Source organism: Sinocyclocheilus anshuiensis, unplaced genomic scaffold (genome assembly GCF_001515605.1).
Source record: "Sinocyclocheilus anshuiensis isolate Anshui unplaced genomic scaffold, SAMN03320099.WGS_v1.1 scaffold1229, whole genome shotgun sequence".
In the NCBI taxonomy this organism is placed as follows: Eukaryota; Metazoa; Chordata; class Actinopteri; order Cypriniformes; family Cyprinidae; genus Sinocyclocheilus; species Sinocyclocheilus anshuiensis.
The window spans coordinates 36,996-58,968 of record NW_015551079.1 but is presented as its reverse complement, the minus strand read 5'-3'; the positions used below and the strand labels follow the sequence as shown (position 1 = coordinate 58,968).

General features: G+C 34.8%; 1 protein-coding gene across 1 annotated transcript in view; it reads right to left on the bottom strand.

Annotated features, from left to right (window-relative positions):
* Positions 1–21,973, bottom strand: part of hip1rb (huntingtin interacting protein 1 related b) — a 67,442-nt gene that overhangs the window by 33,337 nt on the left and 12,132 nt on the right. The window contains exons 2-7 of the mRNA XM_016452528.1: positions 11,583–11,646; positions 7,211–7,353; positions 6,776–6,832; positions 6,567–6,653; positions 3,311–3,387; positions 2,724–2,785 (exon numbers count right to left, since the gene is read on the bottom strand). Coding sequence (XP_016308014.1) covers positions 2,724–2,785; positions 3,311–3,387; positions 6,567–6,653; positions 6,776–6,832; positions 7,211–7,353; positions 11,583–11,646 — 490 coding nt within the window. The remainder of the gene's footprint in view (positions 1–2,723; positions 2,786–3,310; positions 3,388–6,566; positions 6,654–6,775; positions 6,833–7,210; positions 7,354–11,582; positions 11,647–21,973) is intronic.

The following is a 21,973-nucleotide window of genomic DNA, read 5'->3' as shown; positions in this document are numbered from 1 at the left end:
CCTGGAACAATTTGTCCCAGGAACTTTTTTCCCCCAGACCTGTTGCTGTCTGCGTTTCCATCGTGGTCTAAAGTACCGAGAAGATTAGGCAAATAGTCTGGTGACGTAGGTCTTCTCGCGTTTCTCGATACCAAGTACGCAAAGTTCGGACTTGCATCCTCGGTAGTTCGGACTTCGCGAGTTCGACTCGGGAGTGTGACCTCCCGCGGACGGGACGACGCAAGTCCGGTAATTCTGCAAACAGCAGCGTACTTGATAATGTCAGTCAGCTCGCCTTGGCTACTGCAATTTTCCTCACTGTATTTACAATAAGACGAAATATGATATCAAACATCACTGCCTCTTTTCGTTTTCATTTAAACATATTAATAGCCGCAGAAATGTAGTTCAGGGAACGTACATACATTACAATGAAACTAAATATTATATCAAACAGTATTGCCTCTTTTAATTTTCATTTTAACATATTAATAGATTAATAGAATAAAGACCAAAGATTACCTGTTAGATTTACCCAAAACGAATTATATCTTATGTTTAACCACTACAGAGATCAGAGCCAGCGGCAAATGTCAGAAGGACTAGCCGAAATTAGGCTACTCTTGTCGGGAAACATGAGCACTGAGCGCCCGCTGATCATGTGGCGATCACGTCTCCGAAATCGGCGAAGCACATTTTCAAATAGGCGCTGTCTTTATAAATAAACCGCAGATTTGAGTTTTAAACAACTACATTCTCGCCTGAAATACTTTTAAAACTACATTTCATGACATAATAACAGTACTATTTAAAAAAATTATGAAAATATATGGTGGTTGAAATACAATGCTGCGTGAACTCAACCAATCAGCATGTTCAGCGCCCAAGTCCCGCCCCCGAAAGTTCCGGACCTTTGGAAAAGTATTACCTCGCGAGCAGGGACTTTCTGAGGGGCAAATTTTTACCTGGAACTTTATTTAAATCCTGGTTCCTGCAGTGGAAACACATCGAGTACCGGTCCAAAGTTCCTAGTTCCTGGGGAAAGTTCCTGCTGTGAAAACGGGGCTTTACTTGGCCACACGTCATGTTACTTTCACTTTCAAACTTCAGGAGCTTGACAGAGGGGTCAGTAGAGGGAGAAGAGCAGTGGGGAGAGAACACATCTCTGGGGGGCGCCAGTGCTGATGGTGCGGCTGTTTGACATGAATTTCCCCAGTCTCACTATCTGTCAGAAAACTGGCGATCCATTGACAGACAGAGCTAGGAACAGAGAGCTGGGTTAGTTTGGTCCAGGAGTGCTGGGATGATTGTATTGAAAACTGAACTGAAGTCCACAAACAGGATCCTCACGTAAGTCCCTGGTTTGTCTAGATGATGTAGGATATAATGCAGTCCCATGTTGAAGTCCCACAAACCTGTTTGCTCGATAAGCAAACTGAAGGGGGTCCAGGAAGGGTCCAGTGATGCCAACACCAGTCTGTCAAACGACTTAATGATTACAGAGCTGTTGTCCTAACATCTGTGGTCATGAAGTCCTGTGATTTTGGGTTTCTTTGGAATGGGGAGGATGGTGGAGCGTTTGAAGCAGGCAGGGACTTCGCACAGCTCCAGTGATCTGTTGAAGATCTGTGAAAAGATCTCGTCTGTTTCCTGAAGACCTGACGCACATCATCTTCACTGATCTGAAGTGCAGGAGTGGGGGGTTGCTGGAGGTGTTAATGGTTGTGTAGAGAGATGGCCAGAGTGGGTGTGGGGTGTGAGACCAGGAGTTTCAAATCTGCAGTAAAACTCATTCAAGTCTTCAGCAAGTTGTTAATTTGCCTCAGTACTGGGGGATGGTGTCTTGTAGTTTTTGATGTCTTTCAGGCCTTTCCACACTGAAGCAGGGTCGTTTGCTGAAAACGAGTTTTCCAGCTTTTTAGAGTAGCTCCTCTTAGCCACTCTGATCTCCTTTGCCAGTGTGTTCCTGGCCTGATTGTACAAAACTCTGTCTCCACTCCTGTAGGCATACTCTTTGGCCTGGCGAAGCTGTTTGAGTTTTGCTATGAATCATGGTTTGCCACTGTTGTATGTTAAATAAGTCCTGGTAGGAATACACATATCCTCACAGAAACTAATGTATGATGTTACAGTCTCTGTGAGCTCATCGAGATCAGTGGCAACAGCTTCAAAAACACTCCAATCAGTGCAGTCAAAGCAGACTTGTAAATCCTGCTCTGCTTCATTAATCCATTTTATTGATAATTAATTATTAAAAATATCTTCATTTTTGTTTCAAAGATAAACAAAAGTTTTATGGGTTGACATAAGGAAAAGTTATAGTAACACTTTACAATAAGGTCCCATTAGTCACTGTTAGTTACTGTTAGGTAATGCATTAACTAACAATGACTAATGGGACCTTTTTGTAAAGTGTTACTATTACTTTTCCTCATGTCATCCCAAATACATAATACATTTCATATAGTGTATATTAAATGTTAAATTAATGTTAGTTAATACAAATACAACTGTTCATTGTTAGTTCATGTTGGCTCAGGTCCTTTTGATAATATTAACAGATACAACTTTTGTTCTTGATTTTAACAACTTTTGTGCCTATGCAACATTTCTACATCAGGCAACATGTCTCAGTTGTGTCCCTCAATTATGTACTCCACTACTGACTATTATAATATTTAGTTATTGCATTCAAAAAGGTTGTGGATTATTAAATATAAATAGCATAAAAGCTGAACACTCACCAGCTTCTGCTAATCGAAGCTCTGCGTCCATGTAATCAAACACTTCTACCGTGAGCTGGAACCTGGAGCAGAAAGCAGAGAAACCCTTTTAGTTAATGTCTCAATGTTAGGTAGCTGTGTAGAACATACAGTGCCAACTGTTGTGTAATTGAGCTGCCTGTCTAAATATACTTGATATAATTTACAATTATATATTACTATATATAAATATATGAATAAATCTAAAGAGCGCTATAGAATTTTGGATAATGGCGAGGTCCTAAAATGAACATCAAGAGTCGTAAAACAGATGACTTTTGCAAAACTTAAAGCACTCTCTTACATGCTAAAAAAAATCTTGCTTAAATGTTAATTTAATCTTCTTTATTACTACTTACTTTTATGTTTTGAAGCTATATTTAATTGAAAATTACTTGAATACATACAATTTATTAATTTGTAATATTTTAAAAACTACTTGTATTGACCCCCTTTTTTAACAGCGGAAAACCTAATGCAGGGGTCCTGTAGTGCAAAGTCCAAAAATCTATTTCTGCTGAGATATAATGCAGTAGAAATAAATACAAAGTACATGGAATTTCACATACACATTATTGATGTCTGTTCCCGCTGTACGCTCCAGGACTTCATCTGTGGCTTCTAGACTGGCTGGGATTTCAGAATGCTGCAAAGAGAACACAGAGAAATTTTGAATTCAACTAAATGAGACTATCCCCATGTTTACACACTAGAATCAAAAGTGCTAAATTTCTATTTTATGCACAAATTAAATTTTATTTTTAAGTTATTCACATGAGCTTTACATTTGGCAACAGGTGACCTTTGGCATTTAATTTATTTATCCACATTTGTTCATGGATTGTGAGTCGGACAAGAAGTCCTAACAGTGTTTGTTAACAGTGGTTTGTTAATCTGATACCAAAGAATCCAAACAACAGTGTTTTTTGGAGTTTGTTGTAGAAGTGTAAACTGGCCTTAGTACTGTAAATTAAGAGTAACTGAGATCTGTTAAACTTCTCAATTATACATTTATTTATGAGTACAGCAGTGTGAAGCATAATTTTCTCAAATGTGATGTTTATATCCTTAAAGCAGGGGTGGGCATCTCTTGCCCTTGAGGTCCACTGTCCTGCAGGGTTTGGCTCCAACCCTATTCAAACAATTTACCAGGTGCATGTGAATGGCAACTTACTTCATACACAGAGATTAGTAGGGCTGCCCCCTAATAGTCGACTAACCGTTAGTTGACGAGAAGAGGCTTAGTCGATCAAAATTTTATTAGCTGCAGAAAAAACAATCCACAGGAAGTGGCAAAGTCACGTATTCTGTGATGGACAGATTATTAACAGCTGGTCTATGGAGTAATTACAGTACATCGGACATCCAAATGTTTCGTTCATCGACCTCAAATGTGGCTTATCATCTGAAACATGTAAATAGTAGCAACATTACATGGCCGCTCGCTTTACCGTTATCCTAATAAAATGTGTGCTATTGTGTTTGTGCGGCGTGTGGAAGCTGAATAGTAGCATGCTCACTGCATGACAGTTAACTTGGAGGCACCGGATTATTTGCATTTAACTTACAATACTCTATCATTTTTGCTAATTTTTTGCTTATTCAAAACACCAAGAACGATGTAGCTTGATAATGCTGTGAATGCTGATCATGGGAGTCCATCTTCACCTCCACAGTTGATGGAAATAAATCCAATGGGATGCAGGCACAAATCATGTTCATGGCAGCGCACTGTGTTCCCATGGTTTCTACAGAAGTAAAACTGACAACCGACGTATTGACAATGACCATTTTACTGGTAAAAATTGTGTATTTTTTTGTGTAAAAAGATTTGTCATTTAAATAGTTTTGGAATTATTAGGGATAATGCAAGTACACAAGTCACATACACAAGTTTTTTGTTTTTGTTTTTTGGGGTGGGGGTGGGGGTCATGCTATAGCTTAGGTCTGTGCCAACAGCAATTTGCCACCAACCTAATTTCACTATTGTGACATATTTCTGAGTGAAGAGGATATCAGGACAAACAAGCTAATATGCATTTTAAAAATATCAACACTTCGAATAATAAGGTAGGCTATGTATAATTGTTTATAGAGCAGTTTGCTTGCTTCCTAATTTTTCTTTCTGGTTTGCTAAGCTGAACAGTCAATCAGAGCAATCTCTTTCTCACCAAAAGCTCTGACGCCGATTCAGCATGCTTAATCAGCTGAAACGCTTATCTTGGTAACATTGGCAATATGCTTGGTACTTATGGCTCATCCAGGTTGATTATTATCAATGTTAAAAACAGTTGCACTGCTTCATATTTTGGTGGAAACTGATACATTTTATTTTTTTAGAATTTTTGATTAATAGAAAATTCAAAAGAACAACAATTATTTGAAATAAAAATATTTTGTAACATTATAAATATCATTATAAAATGTTTATCAATGTAATGCATCCTTGATGAATAAAAGTATTATTTTTTACTTACCCCAAACTTTTGAATGGTAGCATATCAGTTTCCACAAAAACATGAAGTAGCACAATTCTTTTCAACATTGATAATAATCAGAAATGTTTCTTGACCAGCAAATCTTTATTTTAGAATGCTTTCTGAAGAATCATGTGACACTGAAGACTGGAGTAATGATGCGGAAAATTCAGCTTTACATTTTACAATATATTTATATAGAAAATTATTTTAAATTGTAAAAATATTTCACAATTTTTACTGTATTTTTGAGCAAATAAATGCACCCTTGGTGAGCAGAAGAGACATTCAGACACATTAAAAGGTCTACTGATCACAAGAGGATTCATTTTATCAGTCATTCAGAACAGTGATTCAGTCAAAATTCTTTGTAAATTCAAATATAAATTATTAATTCCTTTTGCGCTTAATTTACCCATTTCCTTACAGCAGCATACTGTAAATGTGTTCACATTTTTTAAACATGCAATTTTGGCGATGGCTTTGCCATATGGGACAAATTTCGGAAACTGAAAAATTAGACAAAATAATTAAGAGTCTTGGCCCTATCAGTGTGACATGCTTGCAGTTTAATTGCCTTTGATTAAGCTCTGACAGTGTCCAAAACGTTGGGTCCCAGCTCTGCAGTGTGACTGCTTCTATGACAGCCATCTGAAGAACCTATATTATCAGCCATCTGACCCAAGTCACACTATCAATAAGGTCTTGGCTACAGTGTATATCATACATTATAACATGAAAGATGGTTAATGTTGCAGTCTGTCTGGGCTTTTCACTCAAGATCTTACCAGGCTTACATAGTACAAACTTTAATCATCTCCTGTCAATCTCCGATCTTAATCTTAAAAAAAACAACAACAAAAAAACACTAAAAATAAAAGTAAACAAAATTAAACTCATATTTTTAGTTTATTTGTTTTATTGCAACAAAAGTACCTAAGGTACACATCAGCTTATAGGAGGGCCCAACACACTCTATTCATAACTGTTTTATATTTTGGTGAGTTAGTGGCTAATTTGTATGAATTTGTATTATCCCATGCATACGTTTTTTTTTTTTTTCTATGATCTGCTTAAGGGTGGACCTTCATTCTTTCCTATTAATTTTTTTTTTTATATAAATCAAATCGTACAAATTCATACAAAATTACCATCTTATAAATAGTTACTATTCCATAAATTACCGCGTTGTAAAATAGTTGCATTTTCTCATGAGATTGGGTTGGAAGGCATTGGGAAATTGTCTCGGACAAAAGTGGGGCTTGAAGTCAACAAAGGTTGAAAATCACTGGTCTAAACTAATGGCTGGGTAAATACATTACGGGCACAAGAATATATTGAAATCTACCTTAGTGTGAAACTCCATCTTGGTGCAGAGGAGTTTGGAATATAGACAAACCAGCTGTCCATACCCATGTCTGTCCCGTGTGTTAGTCTGACAATGGAAATGAATGACAACAAATCATTATAAATATTCGGTCAAACCAGTCAAAAAGAGATTCAGAACAACTTTCTTTTGTTCTGAATGCTGAAATTTGTGCATGAACTTTGACTTACCCATAGTAACCCTGTCTCAGCAATACTGCTGTAGTGTCTCATGCAGTCTTGTAAGGTCTGGTAAGAATAAACAAGACAATTAGCAATACAATCTTCTCTGAGAATAGAGACATTAGGCTAGTTTAAGATGCCAAATACTTAGTAAATTAGATATCCTTGGAGAGAACTGTATATTCAGCTTATATTTGATTGTCATAAAAAAAAAAAAAATTATTAAAAAGTAATTGTTAAAGCAAAACATATGTAAAAAAAAAAAAAAAAACTATTATAGTGTGTTTTGTACTAGGTCTCTGAAACAAGCTAACAAAACCACTGTTATAGAGGCAGCCATTGGCACACAGGCAAAAAAAAACAAAAAACGGAAATATACATCCATATAAAATAAAAAATTGATTTGAGCAGATAATTACTAAATTCAAATGGAAGCATACTTACATTTCGGTGACCATCACGCATGATTTTGTGTAATACATGGCAGAACTTCCAGCTAACGATGGCACTGCTTGGCAAGGGCAGACCAACGGCATATGACCAGAAGGTATAGGCCCCCTTCTCTCTGTGGGTTCCCAAAATAATTCCTGTTCATGCCTTTAAGGAAAAGATCTCAAGCACAATGTATAGTCGCATCATACTCATTCATTTTTGTTAAGTAATATCACAATTCATCAAATGAGGTAAGTCTGCTGTGCTGTCTAATTTTTGTAATTTAGGGCTACTAACAGCAGTGCTTCCCACACATAGACTTTACTTGGGTGGGCCGCCCAAGTATATTTGGAGAAACATTTTTGCTTTTATTATTTTTATCCTCTTATACTTTTTTTATCTGCCCGAAATAAATGAAACCATCCGCGATCGACGTTTTGTATCTGCTCATTCTGTGTGCGCAAGAACTGTTTCCTCCCGCTGTGACATTCCCACATGCTCTGCAGAGATGCGGTGTATAGTTCACAGACAAAGACAGGGCTCGACAGTGTGGGCTACTTGAGTCTAAAGAGTCTTGGGCTGCTTTGGCGACTAAAATAGATGTGTGCGAACTGTAAAATATATTTAGGAGCACGTGTGCGAATAAAGCAAAATCCCTCCGGGTGAGTTTTCTTATGTCATACAAAGTCTTTAATACATGAAATGGTAAAACAAACATCTTAAGGATCATTTTAAGACGTCTTATATTTCGGGATGGAAATATAAGGCTATGATTTCATTAAAAAACAAAAAAAAAGCGCTACACGTTGAAGTGTCACAAGGCGTCACTTCAGACTGCTTCAAAGTGATTCTCAATCAATGAATAGCGCACCTTTATGCCAAACGATTGCTTATGATTTGTTGATGAATTATGACAATGTCTACTTTATGACCTTTAAATAATATGTTTTAGACTGTTGTAAGCAGGGTTTGAAATTAACACCCAACCCGCCAAATGCGGGTAAAAATCAGCTGTGGCAGGTAACATTGTCAAATCACTAGCCAACTTGGCTGGTTACTTCACTCATTAAATTCTTGGGGAAGTTAATGTAAGCCAAATCTGTGCAGATTTAATGAACTCGTGAGTCATCATGATATTAATCCTAATTGTGCAGCATCTGCACATAGGCTACCTACCTTAAACATACCCTTCACTACGCAACAAATAATGAATGGCACGCTGGTTTCCTTTGCATTGAAGCAATAGCGAATACTCGAAAAAACAACTGAAGACTCAGACATTCTGTGATTTTCTTACGGTCCACCTGATCTCTCCTGATATCATTCACTTTGATCCCACCAACGTCTTAAATTTAGTTATATCAAATTTAAGGCCATAAAAGTCTTAAATGGTTCAATAAAGTCTTAATTTCAAAAGGTCTTAAATTTGGGGACAGAAAGACAAGAATTGCGATATAGCTCGATGTGAGATTAAACTTCCAAAGGCTATGATTTAATTGAATAAATATGAGCACTGCACATTTTAAAATTACTTGCTGTGCTGTACAGGCATTAGCGTGGAAACTGCAATATTCTGACGCTCCAAAAGCTCCACCTGCTGGCAGAGGATGAATTTGCATTTTCAATAAGCCCTTCTGTGCTTTTTGTGCAGACCATTGCGAAAATCGACCCATATTTTTATGCAGCAAACACTCAGTTGTAAATGTGAACCGGTGGATCGAAAAGAAGCTAATGCATTTTAAAAATCTAAACAATTAAGACATTAAGATATATTTATATGTTATTAAATTAATATAATAATTGATTGGTAATAATTGATACTTTTGATTCATCCCTTTTCTTAAAAATGGTTTAAAGGCTGAAATGTGTGCTGAAAACTTTTTGCTTGTGTGAAAACCTGTAACTGAACTTTATATATGGTATTAATTTTATTTGTGCAGGTCTTAAAAGGTCTTAAAAAGTCTTACATTTGATTTAAAAAATCCTGCAGCTATTCAGATTTTATAATAAATATATTTATATATGAAGCTGTGACATGGTTAATCTGATTTATTTCTGTGTTTCTTTTATTTTTTCGGCTATTAGAAGTTATGAATGGGTGGCAACCTTAAAATTTAGTAGCCAAATTGGCTGTTGAGTGAAAAAGTTCATTTCAAACCCTGGTTGTAAGAATACATATTTTATCTCTCATCTGAATGATCAGCCCGCAATCCTATAGACATTTCATAATAAGAGTTCTGCTGTATTTTGTTCATGCCATTATTGGTATTTTGGTTACAAAATAAACTGTATTTAATTTAATTTCCATTTAATTCATAGTTCCATTTAATTAATCTATTGTAGTTTCTGGCTGGGATGCTTCCCCATAGAAAAGTCAAAGAACATTATTTGATACATATTATTCAGATTTCACTAGTATCAGTAAAATCCAGAGAGCCACTATATGACAAAGCAAGGAGAACTCTACCATTTAAACACTGTAATTTTGCATACTAATATTATGCATAATTATGCATTGTAAATTATGTAAATAAATGTAATAGTAGCCTATGTAATTAAAATTAATTTCAATAAATACAAATATTGTTTAAAAAAAAAAATCACACATTATTTGTTATTTGTCACATGTAGTGGACATTTTTGTGCTGTGGGTAATAGGAGGATTTTACACCTGGCTACCATCGCAAGTATATTTCAAACCTGTGGGAAGCACGATTGTTTCTAGACTATCTGATATCTGATATATTGTGATCTAATTTACCGTAACAATAAATTTTAAAGCAATTTTAACACCAGTATGGTATCCACGTTCGAACCAATTGTTAGTGCCAGCAGCAATGGATGGATGCAAGGTGGTGCTATGAGGTAATTTGCACTACACAACTGCTACACAGTAAGGCAAGAGTTTGATTCTAAACTTTAAGCTAAAAATGTAAATGAAACTGAAAGAACAAAGAAAATGAAATAATTATTTTACACACTTAAAAGATTAGTTCAACCTAAAATGTGCAGTGCGTTCAATGGGGTGTCAGAGTAAAAACAGCCCATTTAATGTGAGCCTTTAAGTTTAGCAAAAAAAAAAAAAAAGCAGTGATACACTGGCAGGAAGACAAGAGGTCATCAACTGACAACATATTTACCATTACATATGTATTGTTGATTGAGCAATATTTGGAGTGTTTTGGGGGAAAACAAAGTTGTTTTATAAGAGCAGTAATAATTTTGTGACGGATGGTATTCTGTTTACGGAACTACTCATTCATTTCTATGGTCTGCAAACAGTGACTGACAGCCATAAAACCAAGAAAGAGATTAAATGACGTCAAGGCTATAATGTGACTTGTTCATAAGGCAATCCAAGCTGACCGTTATGCATCCTCTAATGGTTGAGTCACGGAGGTTGGTATCTCTTTAATATGATAAGATCTCCGAGAGTAAGGAACCAAAATAAGTGTTTCCCAATCCAATCTGTGTTTTCAAACCAGGATGGGCATTTTTCAACAACTAATGACATGACACAGGCCACAGACAGACAAATCTAGTGTGACATCAGATTCTATATAGTATGGGACAAATATATCTTTCTTTGAAAGAACTCAATGTGGCAGCAAATAGTATATGAGAAATAAAATCACAATGTGCCTTTGTTTCATGTCATGTGTATTAATTCATAGACACAGAGTTATCTCAAGTGACATTTGTTATAAGGACAAAAATATATATTAAACAAATTAATAAATCATCAAACTTGTCCTTTAAGTTACCTTCCAAGTAAACATTCATAAACCATAAGACACATTCTTGCACATTAAGCTACTAGTGGTCTCATATAATTGGCTGTCTGAAGTTTGGGAACTGCAAACTCAACTTAAATCAGGTGGTTGAAAAAAAAAAAACCATGGTCCACTGCTTGGAAAATGCCTCTTTTGTTCTGTAGAGACACCATACTTGAGTAAAATGAGTGAAAATTGAGGAACTGTGCATGTGTCCTCTACAAAAGTTAATGTGCAGTTTCTTATTTTCCTCATTTTATTTTTAATATTTACTGATTTAATGCTTCAGATGCAGGATACTTCCACTCGCTATCACAAGTAGGTATCATTGTTTGTAACTACAGCAACCATTTGCACTTGTGTATGAAAAGTACCTGTACACATGAGAGGTGGCAAGATCACGAAAATCCTGACCATGTTATAACAAGCATTAACAGTATTATCAGAAAGCAATGTTTGAAAATATGGCCTTTCAACATTTTTAAAACCATATTAACAAAAACAGAACCTGCAGTAATGCTCCTTATCCTCTTGCGAAGGGTTCATTTAACTTACCTTTTTGGATAATAGTTGAATAAGCAATAATAAATGTACATCTGAATTAAGGATACTGCGTGCATGTTTCTCCTTTAGCGGCGTCTCTGTGGAATTGATGGCCTTACTGATACTGCTTAGCTAAAGAGGAAAGAAAAAGAGAAACAGAAAAAAAAATTACTATGCATGGATTTTTAGTTAGTAATTAATTAATGTGTTTTATATTTGGTCGCAGTCTGGAGCCCTGAATATATATATATATATTATATATAAATTCAGGGCTCCAGACTGCGACCAGATTTTTTCTGCCGGTGCGAACGGGTTTACTCGGGAACCATTGTTGATCTCGCGACACTGTTACTGCACAGCGCTGCGTGATCCAGTGAGAAGCGTTTGAATTCACCGCAGAATGAATGAGGTTGCTTCGAGATCTAGTGAGGCGTACTTAAATTCTTCACAGAATGAAACAGGTCAAACAGTGCTGACGTACTTTAGAAAACCAGAAGTAGTAAGGCTAACTATAACCAGTGTTGTGGCAGAAATAGTCGAATGTTATTGCATTATTAATTTCAGAGTTTGTACAACATTTTTAAGGAGAGAAATTCAAGCACTTTTCATTGACTCAAGCTTTTCACTATTTCCAGCACTTTAAAGCTCTAAAAATTATCCACTTTAAATGTTATTTTTAATGGGATGACCAAAATATACATTGTAATAAACAAACTCTTGTAAAACATGTATTAAAAAAAATAATCAAATTACCACTATAACCAGTAGATGGCAGCAGAAGAGCACTTACTGGCTTATTAGTCATTCATTTCTACTCTTTGCTTTATATTATGAAATTATAAAATCACTATTATAGAATATCATCAAGAAATCAACAAACAAAAAGAAAAACTAACTTCAAATTCATCCTACATCGCTGTTTTACCGTTTTTTGTAAAGGGCGTTTGACCTTCTTTGCATGTTCACTTTGTAAACACTGGGTCGGTACTTCTGCAGCGATGTAGGACGATTTTGAAGTTGGAGGAGAAAATGAGATGGAAGTTTTTCGACATACCCTAACTGTCATGAACCTCTAGACAAGAAGAGCGTTTGAGGTTAAAAAGTACATAAATTGTAAATTGTTTTTAGAAAATAACCGATCGTTTCGCTAGATAAGACCCTTCTTCCTCGGCTGGGATCGTTTAGAGCCCTTTGATGCTGCATTTAAACTGCATTTTGGAAGTTCAAACTCGGGGACACCACAGAAGTCCATTATATGGAGAGAAATCCTAAAATTATTTGCTCAAAAAACAATTTATTTACGACTGAAGAAAGAAAGACAGGAACATCTTGGATGACAAGGGGGTGAATACATTCTGTACATTTTTGTTCTGGAAGTTTTATTTATTGTGCATTGTGTGGCGCTGTACTGCTACTTATAATGTACTGGGACAGTTGGTTGAGCAACAAGATCACAGCACATCTCAATCCTCGCAAAGATGAATTCTGTGTCCTTGTGTCCTTCTGAGTTCGTTCTTTCAAGGTAGCCTGTAAAAACCGGTCTCCACGAGAATGCAAGCTCTTGGAATTGAGAAATATGTCTTTTTATGGCAACATTAACACTAACGCCAAAATTAATGTGTAGTTTGAGTAATCAATAGACAAAACCACAATATACAGTAGTTATGCAAACTTTTAAAGTTTATTTTAAGACATTAGTTAACTAATTCAAAGCTAGCTATATAAACTATTATATTGTGTTCATATTAATCTCGCATTAAGGAAAATTATGTAATAAAACGGGAAAATAATGCAATAATACATTTGTAATACTTTTTTTTTTTCTTGGGGAAAAAAAAAATCTGAAAAGACGACTACTTTTGAATGGATGGCTATAGAAAAACAGTCTCATTTGACAACAGAGGGCAGTAAAATCAATTAAAATTGTATTTATTTTTTTCTCTAATTATTTTTCCTTAAACTATCATTGAAACAGACCGAATACCTTTACGCACAAGTACAACAACTTTGCAACAGTCAATCCATGTAATGATACATGCTATATTATGCCAATATTCCTAATATATGAAATAATGAATATTGAAAGCAACAGCCTCAGTCCACCTCAGGGATGTCTACAGAAAGATGCACAACAGAAGCTGATTGAAACCTACTTGGTTTTGTAATGAAATTTATGAACAATATATTTTTCATTTGAACAACAGATTCAATCATAAAGAATAATTACAATTATAATGAATAAAAGAATAAACAAAAAAGTACATTTAAATCTATATTCAATAAAAAAAAACTCTTAAAGTCTTCCTGATGACAAAATACAACTATTGCAGCAGTTTAACAGCATATGTTTGATATGACCAACACCTCTGATTTTATGAAGATTAAATGAAATTATGAAACAACTAAATTGTGTGCACTATAACAGATCCAATAAAATCTACTGACGTGTTTTTGTTTGTGTGTGTGTGTGTGTTGATGTGAGTGGGGCGTGGTTTATGTGCACCTGGGCCTTGTTGCGGTGGCATATTTAACCACTGTTTTTACTACTTACTTTTTACTCTGGGCTGCTGCCCAAGCAGTTTTCCATCTCTCTGCTTCAGTTTTGGTTTATTTTGAACTTGTGCATTTATGCATTTGCTGGTACAACCCTTCACGTTGGTACAACCCTTCACGGTGTAACACTATTATTTAGTTTTGTGCTGTGTGAAGGGTGTACTGTACAGCACACGCATGCATTGTGGTACTGTCTTGAATGCGCATTGAAGACTGACAGAGAGGTGAAGAAATTATTGAATAAAGTCATAATTATTGTTTTCTTTGAGCACAAAAAGTGTTCTAGTAGCTTTCGCATTAAGGAAAATTATGTAATAAAACGGGAAAATAATGCAATAATACATTTGTAATACTTTTTTTTTTTCTTGGGGAAAAAAAAAATCTGAAAAGACGACTACTTTTGAATGGATGGCTATAGAAAAACAGTCTCATTTGACAACAGAGGGCAGTAAAATCAATTAAAATTGTATTTATTTTTTTCTCTAATTATTTTTCCTTAAACTATCATTGAAACAGACCGAATACCTTTACGCACAAGTACAACAACTTTGCAACAGTCAATCCATGTAATGATACATGCTATATTATGCCAATATTCCTAATATATGAAATAATGAATATTGAAAGCAACAGCCTCAGTCCACCTCAGGGATGTCTACAGAAAGATGCACAACAGAAGCTGATTGAAACCTACTTGGTTTTGTAATGAAATTTATGAACAATATATTTTTCATTTGAACAACAGATTCAATCATAAAGAATAATTACAATTATAATGAATAAAAGAATAAACAAAAAAGTACATTTAAATCTATATTCAATAAAAAAAAAACTCTTAAAGTCTTCCTGATGACAAAATACAACTATTGCAGCAGTTTAACAGCATATGTTTGATATGACCAACACCTCTGATTTTATGAAGATTAAATGAAATTATGAAACAACTAAATTGTGTGCACTATAACAGATCCAATAAAATCTACTGACGTGTTTTTGTTTGTGTGTGTGTGTGTGTTGATGTGAGTGGGGCGTGGTTTATGTGCACCTGGGCCTTGTTGCGGTGGCATATTTAACCACTGTTTTTACTACTTACTTTTTACTCTGGGCTGCTGCCCAAGCAGTTTTCCATCTCTCTGCTTCAGTTTTGGTTTATTTTGAACTTGTGCATTTATGCATTTGCTGGTACAACCCTTCACGTTGGTACAACCCTTCACGGTGTAACACTATTATTTAGTTTTGTGCTGTGTGAAGGGTGTACTGTACAGCACACGCATGCATTGTGGTACTGTCTTGAATGCGCATTGAAGACTGACAGAGAGGTGAAGAAATTATTGAATAAAGTCATAATTATTGTTTTCTTTGAGCACAAAAAGTGTTCTAGTAGCTTCATAAAATTTAGGTTGAACCACTGATGTCACATGGACTATTTTAACGATGACTTTACTACCTTTCTGGGCTCTGAACATGGTAGTTGAGTTGCTGTCTATGGAGGGTCAGAAAGCACTCGAATTTCATCAAAAATATCTTAATTTGTGTTCTGAAGATAAACGAAGGTTTTACATATTTGGAACGACATGAGGGTGAGTAATTAATGACAAAATTTTCATTTTTTGGTGAACTAACCCTTTAACATTAAAGTCGATATCAGTTGCCTATGTCAGGGTATTATCTGCAGTGTTTTTAAAATCAAATTTAAGGCTTTAAAACACCTTTAAAAAATAATAATAATAAACTACACAAATAAAATTAACACTGTACGAGCAATGCCTATAGTAAAATATTAAACCGTAATATGACTGCAAAAAAAAAAAACATGATTTACAGTTCAGTTATAGGTATTTACAAAAACAAAGTTTTATAAAATGTTCTTCACATTTTTTTATATAAAAAACCCCCTTCACATTTCAACCTTTGAAACATTTTTAAGAAAAAGGATGAGTCAAAAGTATCAATTATTATATTAATGTAAAACATAAACAGAGCTGGGTAGTAACTGATTACATGTAATATGGATTACGTAATCAGATTCACAAAAAATGTATTACTTGTAATTAGATTAAATTACATTTTAAAATACTTGCAATCAGAATAGTTACTTTTTTATTGATTATATGATTACATATTATTCACACAATAGCAAAACATTATTCATAATTTATTGAATCTCCCCAATTCCTCATTTTCATCTTTTAAATGTTCCTTTTAAAAATAGCCTACCGCTTATATACATTCAGAAAGTTTTCCAGTTTTATGGACATTCACACAAAGACCAGTCACTAGTCAGATGGCTACACAGCATTTGACCCGGATTTACAGAAATCATTTCAGTAGGGATGTAACGATTAACCGCGAGCCGGTTGAAAATCGATTTAAATATGTGACGATTCAAATCGGTTGAGACGCTAAACAAATCGCGATTAATTTAGGGGTAGGAGTTTACATGAATGCATGTCTGAGGGGAACTTACTGTCTTTAGAAAAGTTTAGATGGTATTTTTTTTTTTTCATCTTGCCTCTGTATAATGCATATTAAAGTTCGTAAGTGCAGCGCTGCTTTGTTTACTGCGGAAACCAAGGAAACGCTTTAATAGTGAGTGAATCTGCGTCTCGTTCAGCTCATTTGCTGTTTCATGCAGATATTTTTATGTAGTTTAACAAAACTGAAGTCAAACCATTCTGTTTTTGCTTCAAATTTCGAAATTATACAATCTAATTTAATTTTGTCCAAGCAATAATAAAAGGACACATTTAATTTATAATTTGCCTTAAATCTCATTTTGTAAAAAAAAAAAAAAAAACATTTGTGAATCGAATCGAATCGTGAAATCAATATCATGAATCGAGTCATGAATTGAGTGAATCGCTACATCTCTACATTTCAGGTTTAAGAAGTGTCTCAATATTGCATCAACTACTGATGAACACATTAATGTTTATTTGAATTATCGCTCAGTGGGTTATTTAATCATGTATTACTATGTCATTGGAAGGCTTTTGTATTTTAAACACATTAAAATGCACAAATTCACTTTATTTCTTGTTTACATGTAATGCAGGCATTCCCAAACTTTTTTGTCATCTGAACCTTTTTCACCTAAAATATTTACTTGAAGTGCCCTTGAGATTTTAAAATAAATATTTTAATAATTAAGTATCACATTTGCATGTTCACGGTTCTCTGACCTTGATTAATGTTCACATGAGATACAAGTAAACATGAAATATAATTTTTTTTAGGAAGCATTTAATTTTGATTTGTGTTATTTTAAAATGATTCATTTTAATTTTAAATTTTTATGATTTAATTAATTATTAGCTTTTCATTAAACTCACGAACCCCCAGCAGTACCTTACTTACAATTTGTAAGTAATCTACCCAGCTCTGAACATAAATATATTTTATGGTCTTGTTTAGATTTTTGTATTAGGGCATATTAGCTATCCACTGGTTCACATTAACAACTGTGTTTTTGCTGCTTAAAAATATGGGTCAATTTTCGTATTGGTCTGAACAATAACAGCAGATGGGCTGATTTAAAATGCAATTCATTCTCTGCCAGTAGGTGGCACTTTTGGAATGGCAGAAATACAGCAGTTTCCCCGGTAAAGGCTATACACAGTGCTGCATAAATGCTACTATATCAGGCATTATAGGCAAGTTAAAATGAAAATGCCATTGATACTGTTCTGAAGACAGTCGGTTTCCTTCAGAGATACATTCACATAAACGTGCCACGTTTTCACTTTGAAATGTGCAGAGCTCATATTTATTCAATGAAATCACAGCCTTTTGAAGTTTAATCCAGCCACATCGCGATTCTTGCATGAGTTTTGGACAAATTTGTGCAAATCTATTTGTGGCGGTCAATGTTGATATTGTGGCGGGCCGCCACACAAAAATCATTGTATGGGAAACACTGTGAAAAAATGACATTGGTACTACAATGTAAACATGGTTTATGAAGAAACTTCCTGTGTCCCTGTAAACCAAATGGCGACCCTATGGAGAGTCCACGTAAACCACATATGCAAGAATGTGTGTGTGTGTGTGTGTGTCTGTCTAACAACAGCTAGTCCACGGAGCTGACTTGCCAATCCATCTTAATGAATGACCACTGTGAGCGCAACCCCAAACCATAAACAGATGCAATCTGTTGCCTCGTATTAATGAACCGAACAAAGGAGAATATGTATCATTAGCTGCATTTCTACTGTGCGAGCATGCTAGTGCTTGCCAGGGCCAGACATGTTTCCATATTCACTTCTGGGGATTAATTGGGGTGTCCTTTGGGCCAGTGGCCAGGGATTTTCAGCCCACCAAATACCTTGATCCAAAGCTGGCCAACTGGAGATGTTTGACATGAACAACAGTGGAGTTTATCAGAGTTAGGAGATGGTCATCACCGCTGCTCATTTCCAGTGTTTTCATATCAAGCTATTAGCTAACATCCACATTTAAGACATTACGTATACTAGCCATTGCCACATTTGTTCCGTCTCTTCCTTGTGTCTTTGTTTATACAGGACTTCTGCATTAGCATTATTGCATAATCTGTCTGTAAATGTCACAATCTGTCCGTAAGCTCTCTCTGTTGCTCTGTTTGAAGGGATAATAATAATATAGTGCTAATAGTACTAATGTTAATGTTAATGTTAAAAAATTGGAATCGAGAATTGTAAAAGTCAACTGGTATTTAAAATGTTGGTATCGTATAAGCTTATTCATTATAATACAAGATAACATGGGTCAAAAACAATGATAACAACAACTATGTTATTTTTTGGGAAAGTAAAAACTTGAACCACTGGCCTAGTAGAAAAAATCCTTAGCGTTGAGCCCTGGTGTGAATTAAAAAAAAGAAAAGAAAATTGTATACTGGTACTAGTGGCTAAGCAACATAATCCCCGTTGATTGCATACACTTCTGACTAATGGTTAGAGAACTTTTAGAAATATTAATAACACGCAACTAATTCTTTAACTGGGTAAATAACCCAACACACTACAATTTATGAAACCGTCTTTAGAGATGCACTGGTCCGGCCATGAATCAGAATCAGCCAGTTTTTACTCCAAACGAGAGACTGGCAACCAGACATTTGTTTTGTTTTGTTTTTAGTTTTATTTTAGCAGATCTATGTTCGGGACTTGCACAAACTACATTGCAATAATTTTACAAAATGTCATTTGTGTGGCAATATTACGAAGTCTGTAAGCGTCCATTAACAGAGGCCAGAGATGCTGAAAACAGATGCAAGGAAGAGAAAATACTGCAGCAGGCAAAGCAAGCTCACTGTTTACGATGCGAATCATAAATATTGAATTGGAGGTTTATATGAATGCATCTCTCAGGGGAACTGACTGTCTTCAAAAAAGTTTAGATGGTATTTTCTTTTCATCTTACTTCTATATAATGCATATTATACAAAAAAAAAAAAATCTCTCACATATACGGCTGTCAAAAGAAAAAAAAAATTTGAATTTCGAATATTCGTTGAATTTAAAATAAAAAACGTTGCATTCGAATTTTAGGTGTGCGTTAAGGAGGCAGCCTTATCAGTGGCGCACGAGATGCGATGCTGATGTCAAGAGTCATTGCATTTTAATGTTTTTGTTAGCCTATCCAGTTGAAGCCACTAGATGTGGTGCTGCTGCATGGTTAATTACAAATATTGCGGGTAAAGTGAATAGCAATGCGGAGAAGATGATGTTTACGTCAAAACTGAAACCAAGCTGTTCACACAGAACGCATATTTCATGCATTTTCTAGAGGGACATCTATCACCGTTGCACTCGTGTCTGGCACAAAGGAGCCGCATGTTTAGAAATCCATGTAAAATTAATGCAAGTTCAACTTTGAAAAAACATATCTCGAGACTTTATGGCAGGGGTTTTTCCCCCATCTCACTGCAACTCGTGTTTTGAAATGAAAAATGTACTCTGTGTGATTGGCTTTCGGCCCTTTGTATTAAACTATGCATACATACATGATGCTGTTTTGTTTATAGTCGTTTAAGCAACTTCATTAATTATAATTGGTTTATAAACATTATTTTAAACATAATGCACTTTTTTTCACAGATAGTCGTTATCTTATGCTTTTAAGAAACGTGCATTAGTAATATTTTGCTCGATGCTCCCTCTTGTGGCATCAGGAGAGAATACCCTAACTGAAATTATGCATTTAAATTCGAATATAATTCGAGTTTTGATAATATTTAAGTACAAAATTCAAATTTAGTTTTTCAGCCATTTTGACAGCCCTACTCACATATATCTTTAACAACGACTAATCTATACTTAATTTATACATTGAAGAATATGCAATGTTATTTTACATTTGATTATTACATTTCTGCACTCACACACTTGCAAAACCTAAAAACCTAAAGTATAGTTTAATTTGTATCTTTGTTCTATTTATTATGTGCTATTGCTTGTAGTTTGTTTATTTGTTCTTATTTACTGACTTTTCACTTGTCTTTAATACATTTTTGAACTTTGTCTTTGTTAGGCTAGTAGTTTTTGCTGTGGTGTCGAAATTGGAATTGAGAATTATAAAATGTAAGTGTTAAAATTTTGGTGTCATAAGCTAATTTATTAGAATACAAGATAACGCGTCAAAAACAACAATAACAAATCAAGCGTATTGTTAGTTCTGGCAGGTCACGTGAGTCAAGCTTGCATCAGCATCAGGAATACGATGCCCATCACGCCATTCCTATATAAGGTCTATTCAGTATTATTCAGCAGCTTTATTGCTTGCTCAGGAGCAAATTACCCTCCTACATCCCCAGCTCCTCCTTTCATCACAGTCAGGACTTGGCTTTCTGACATTCCTCATTGAATCAGATTCCTTTTAACTTAAATAATGTTGTTACACTAAAATGTAAAATTTGTAAAATTTTACTGTAAAAAAAAAAAATCCAACTTGCAAACTGTTAACTCAGTTTAAAATTTTAAGTCGGGTGGACATATTTTTAAACACAATTTTCAGTTTACTTATAAGAAGTATTCAACTGCACATTTACTACTATGTTGTCCAATGAAGACAAACCACTGAGTTGAGAAACTTTGGCTGCATCCAAAATCGCAAGCTTACCTACTATATAGTAGTAGAAAAAAAAGTATGTGGAAAAATAAGTATGTCTGAATTTAAGTATTCCAACAATAGAGTAGGCGAAAGTACCCAGATGACCTACTTCCGGCGAGATTCTGAAGTTCGCATACGATGGACACTACTATACCATGAGGCCACAGGAGAAGATTTGTGAATAGCAGTGAAGTGACGCAACTGACGCGGGTAGGTCACGTGATAAAACAGCATGGAAAATGTAGTATGTCCAAATTACATTTTCTATACATATTCACACGACATGGAACATACTTTTTTGAGGTTGCAAAGTAATTACTTATTCAAAGTAAGTACCTACTCTAGGCATGGGCTGGTATGAGATTTTGACGGTATGATAACCTTAGGCACAAATATCACGGTTTCACGGTATCACGGTATTGTCGTTACAGCTCTAAAATGTGTTATTTTTAAATGACTGGGTAAAAATATTTTTAAAAATCTAAAAATTAAAAAAAAAATTCCACTGAAAACAATATATTTTGTTTTTGAGCAACATACAGAATATTAGCAACAATAGAATTTGTTTATTTTTTCTTTGATTTGTTTCCTAAAAAGAAGAAAAAGAATAACTGACTTCTTTATTTAACCTAAATCTGTAATTACAGTTATTTAATTGTAGTTATAGAATTCATATACATGTAATTTATATAATTTCATATAATTTAGTTATATAATTTCATATACATAATTTGATTTAATAATAACCCAATTTGAAGAAAAACTGAATGTTCTGACTAGCTTTGTGAAATTATACTACATGCCTGAACGAAAC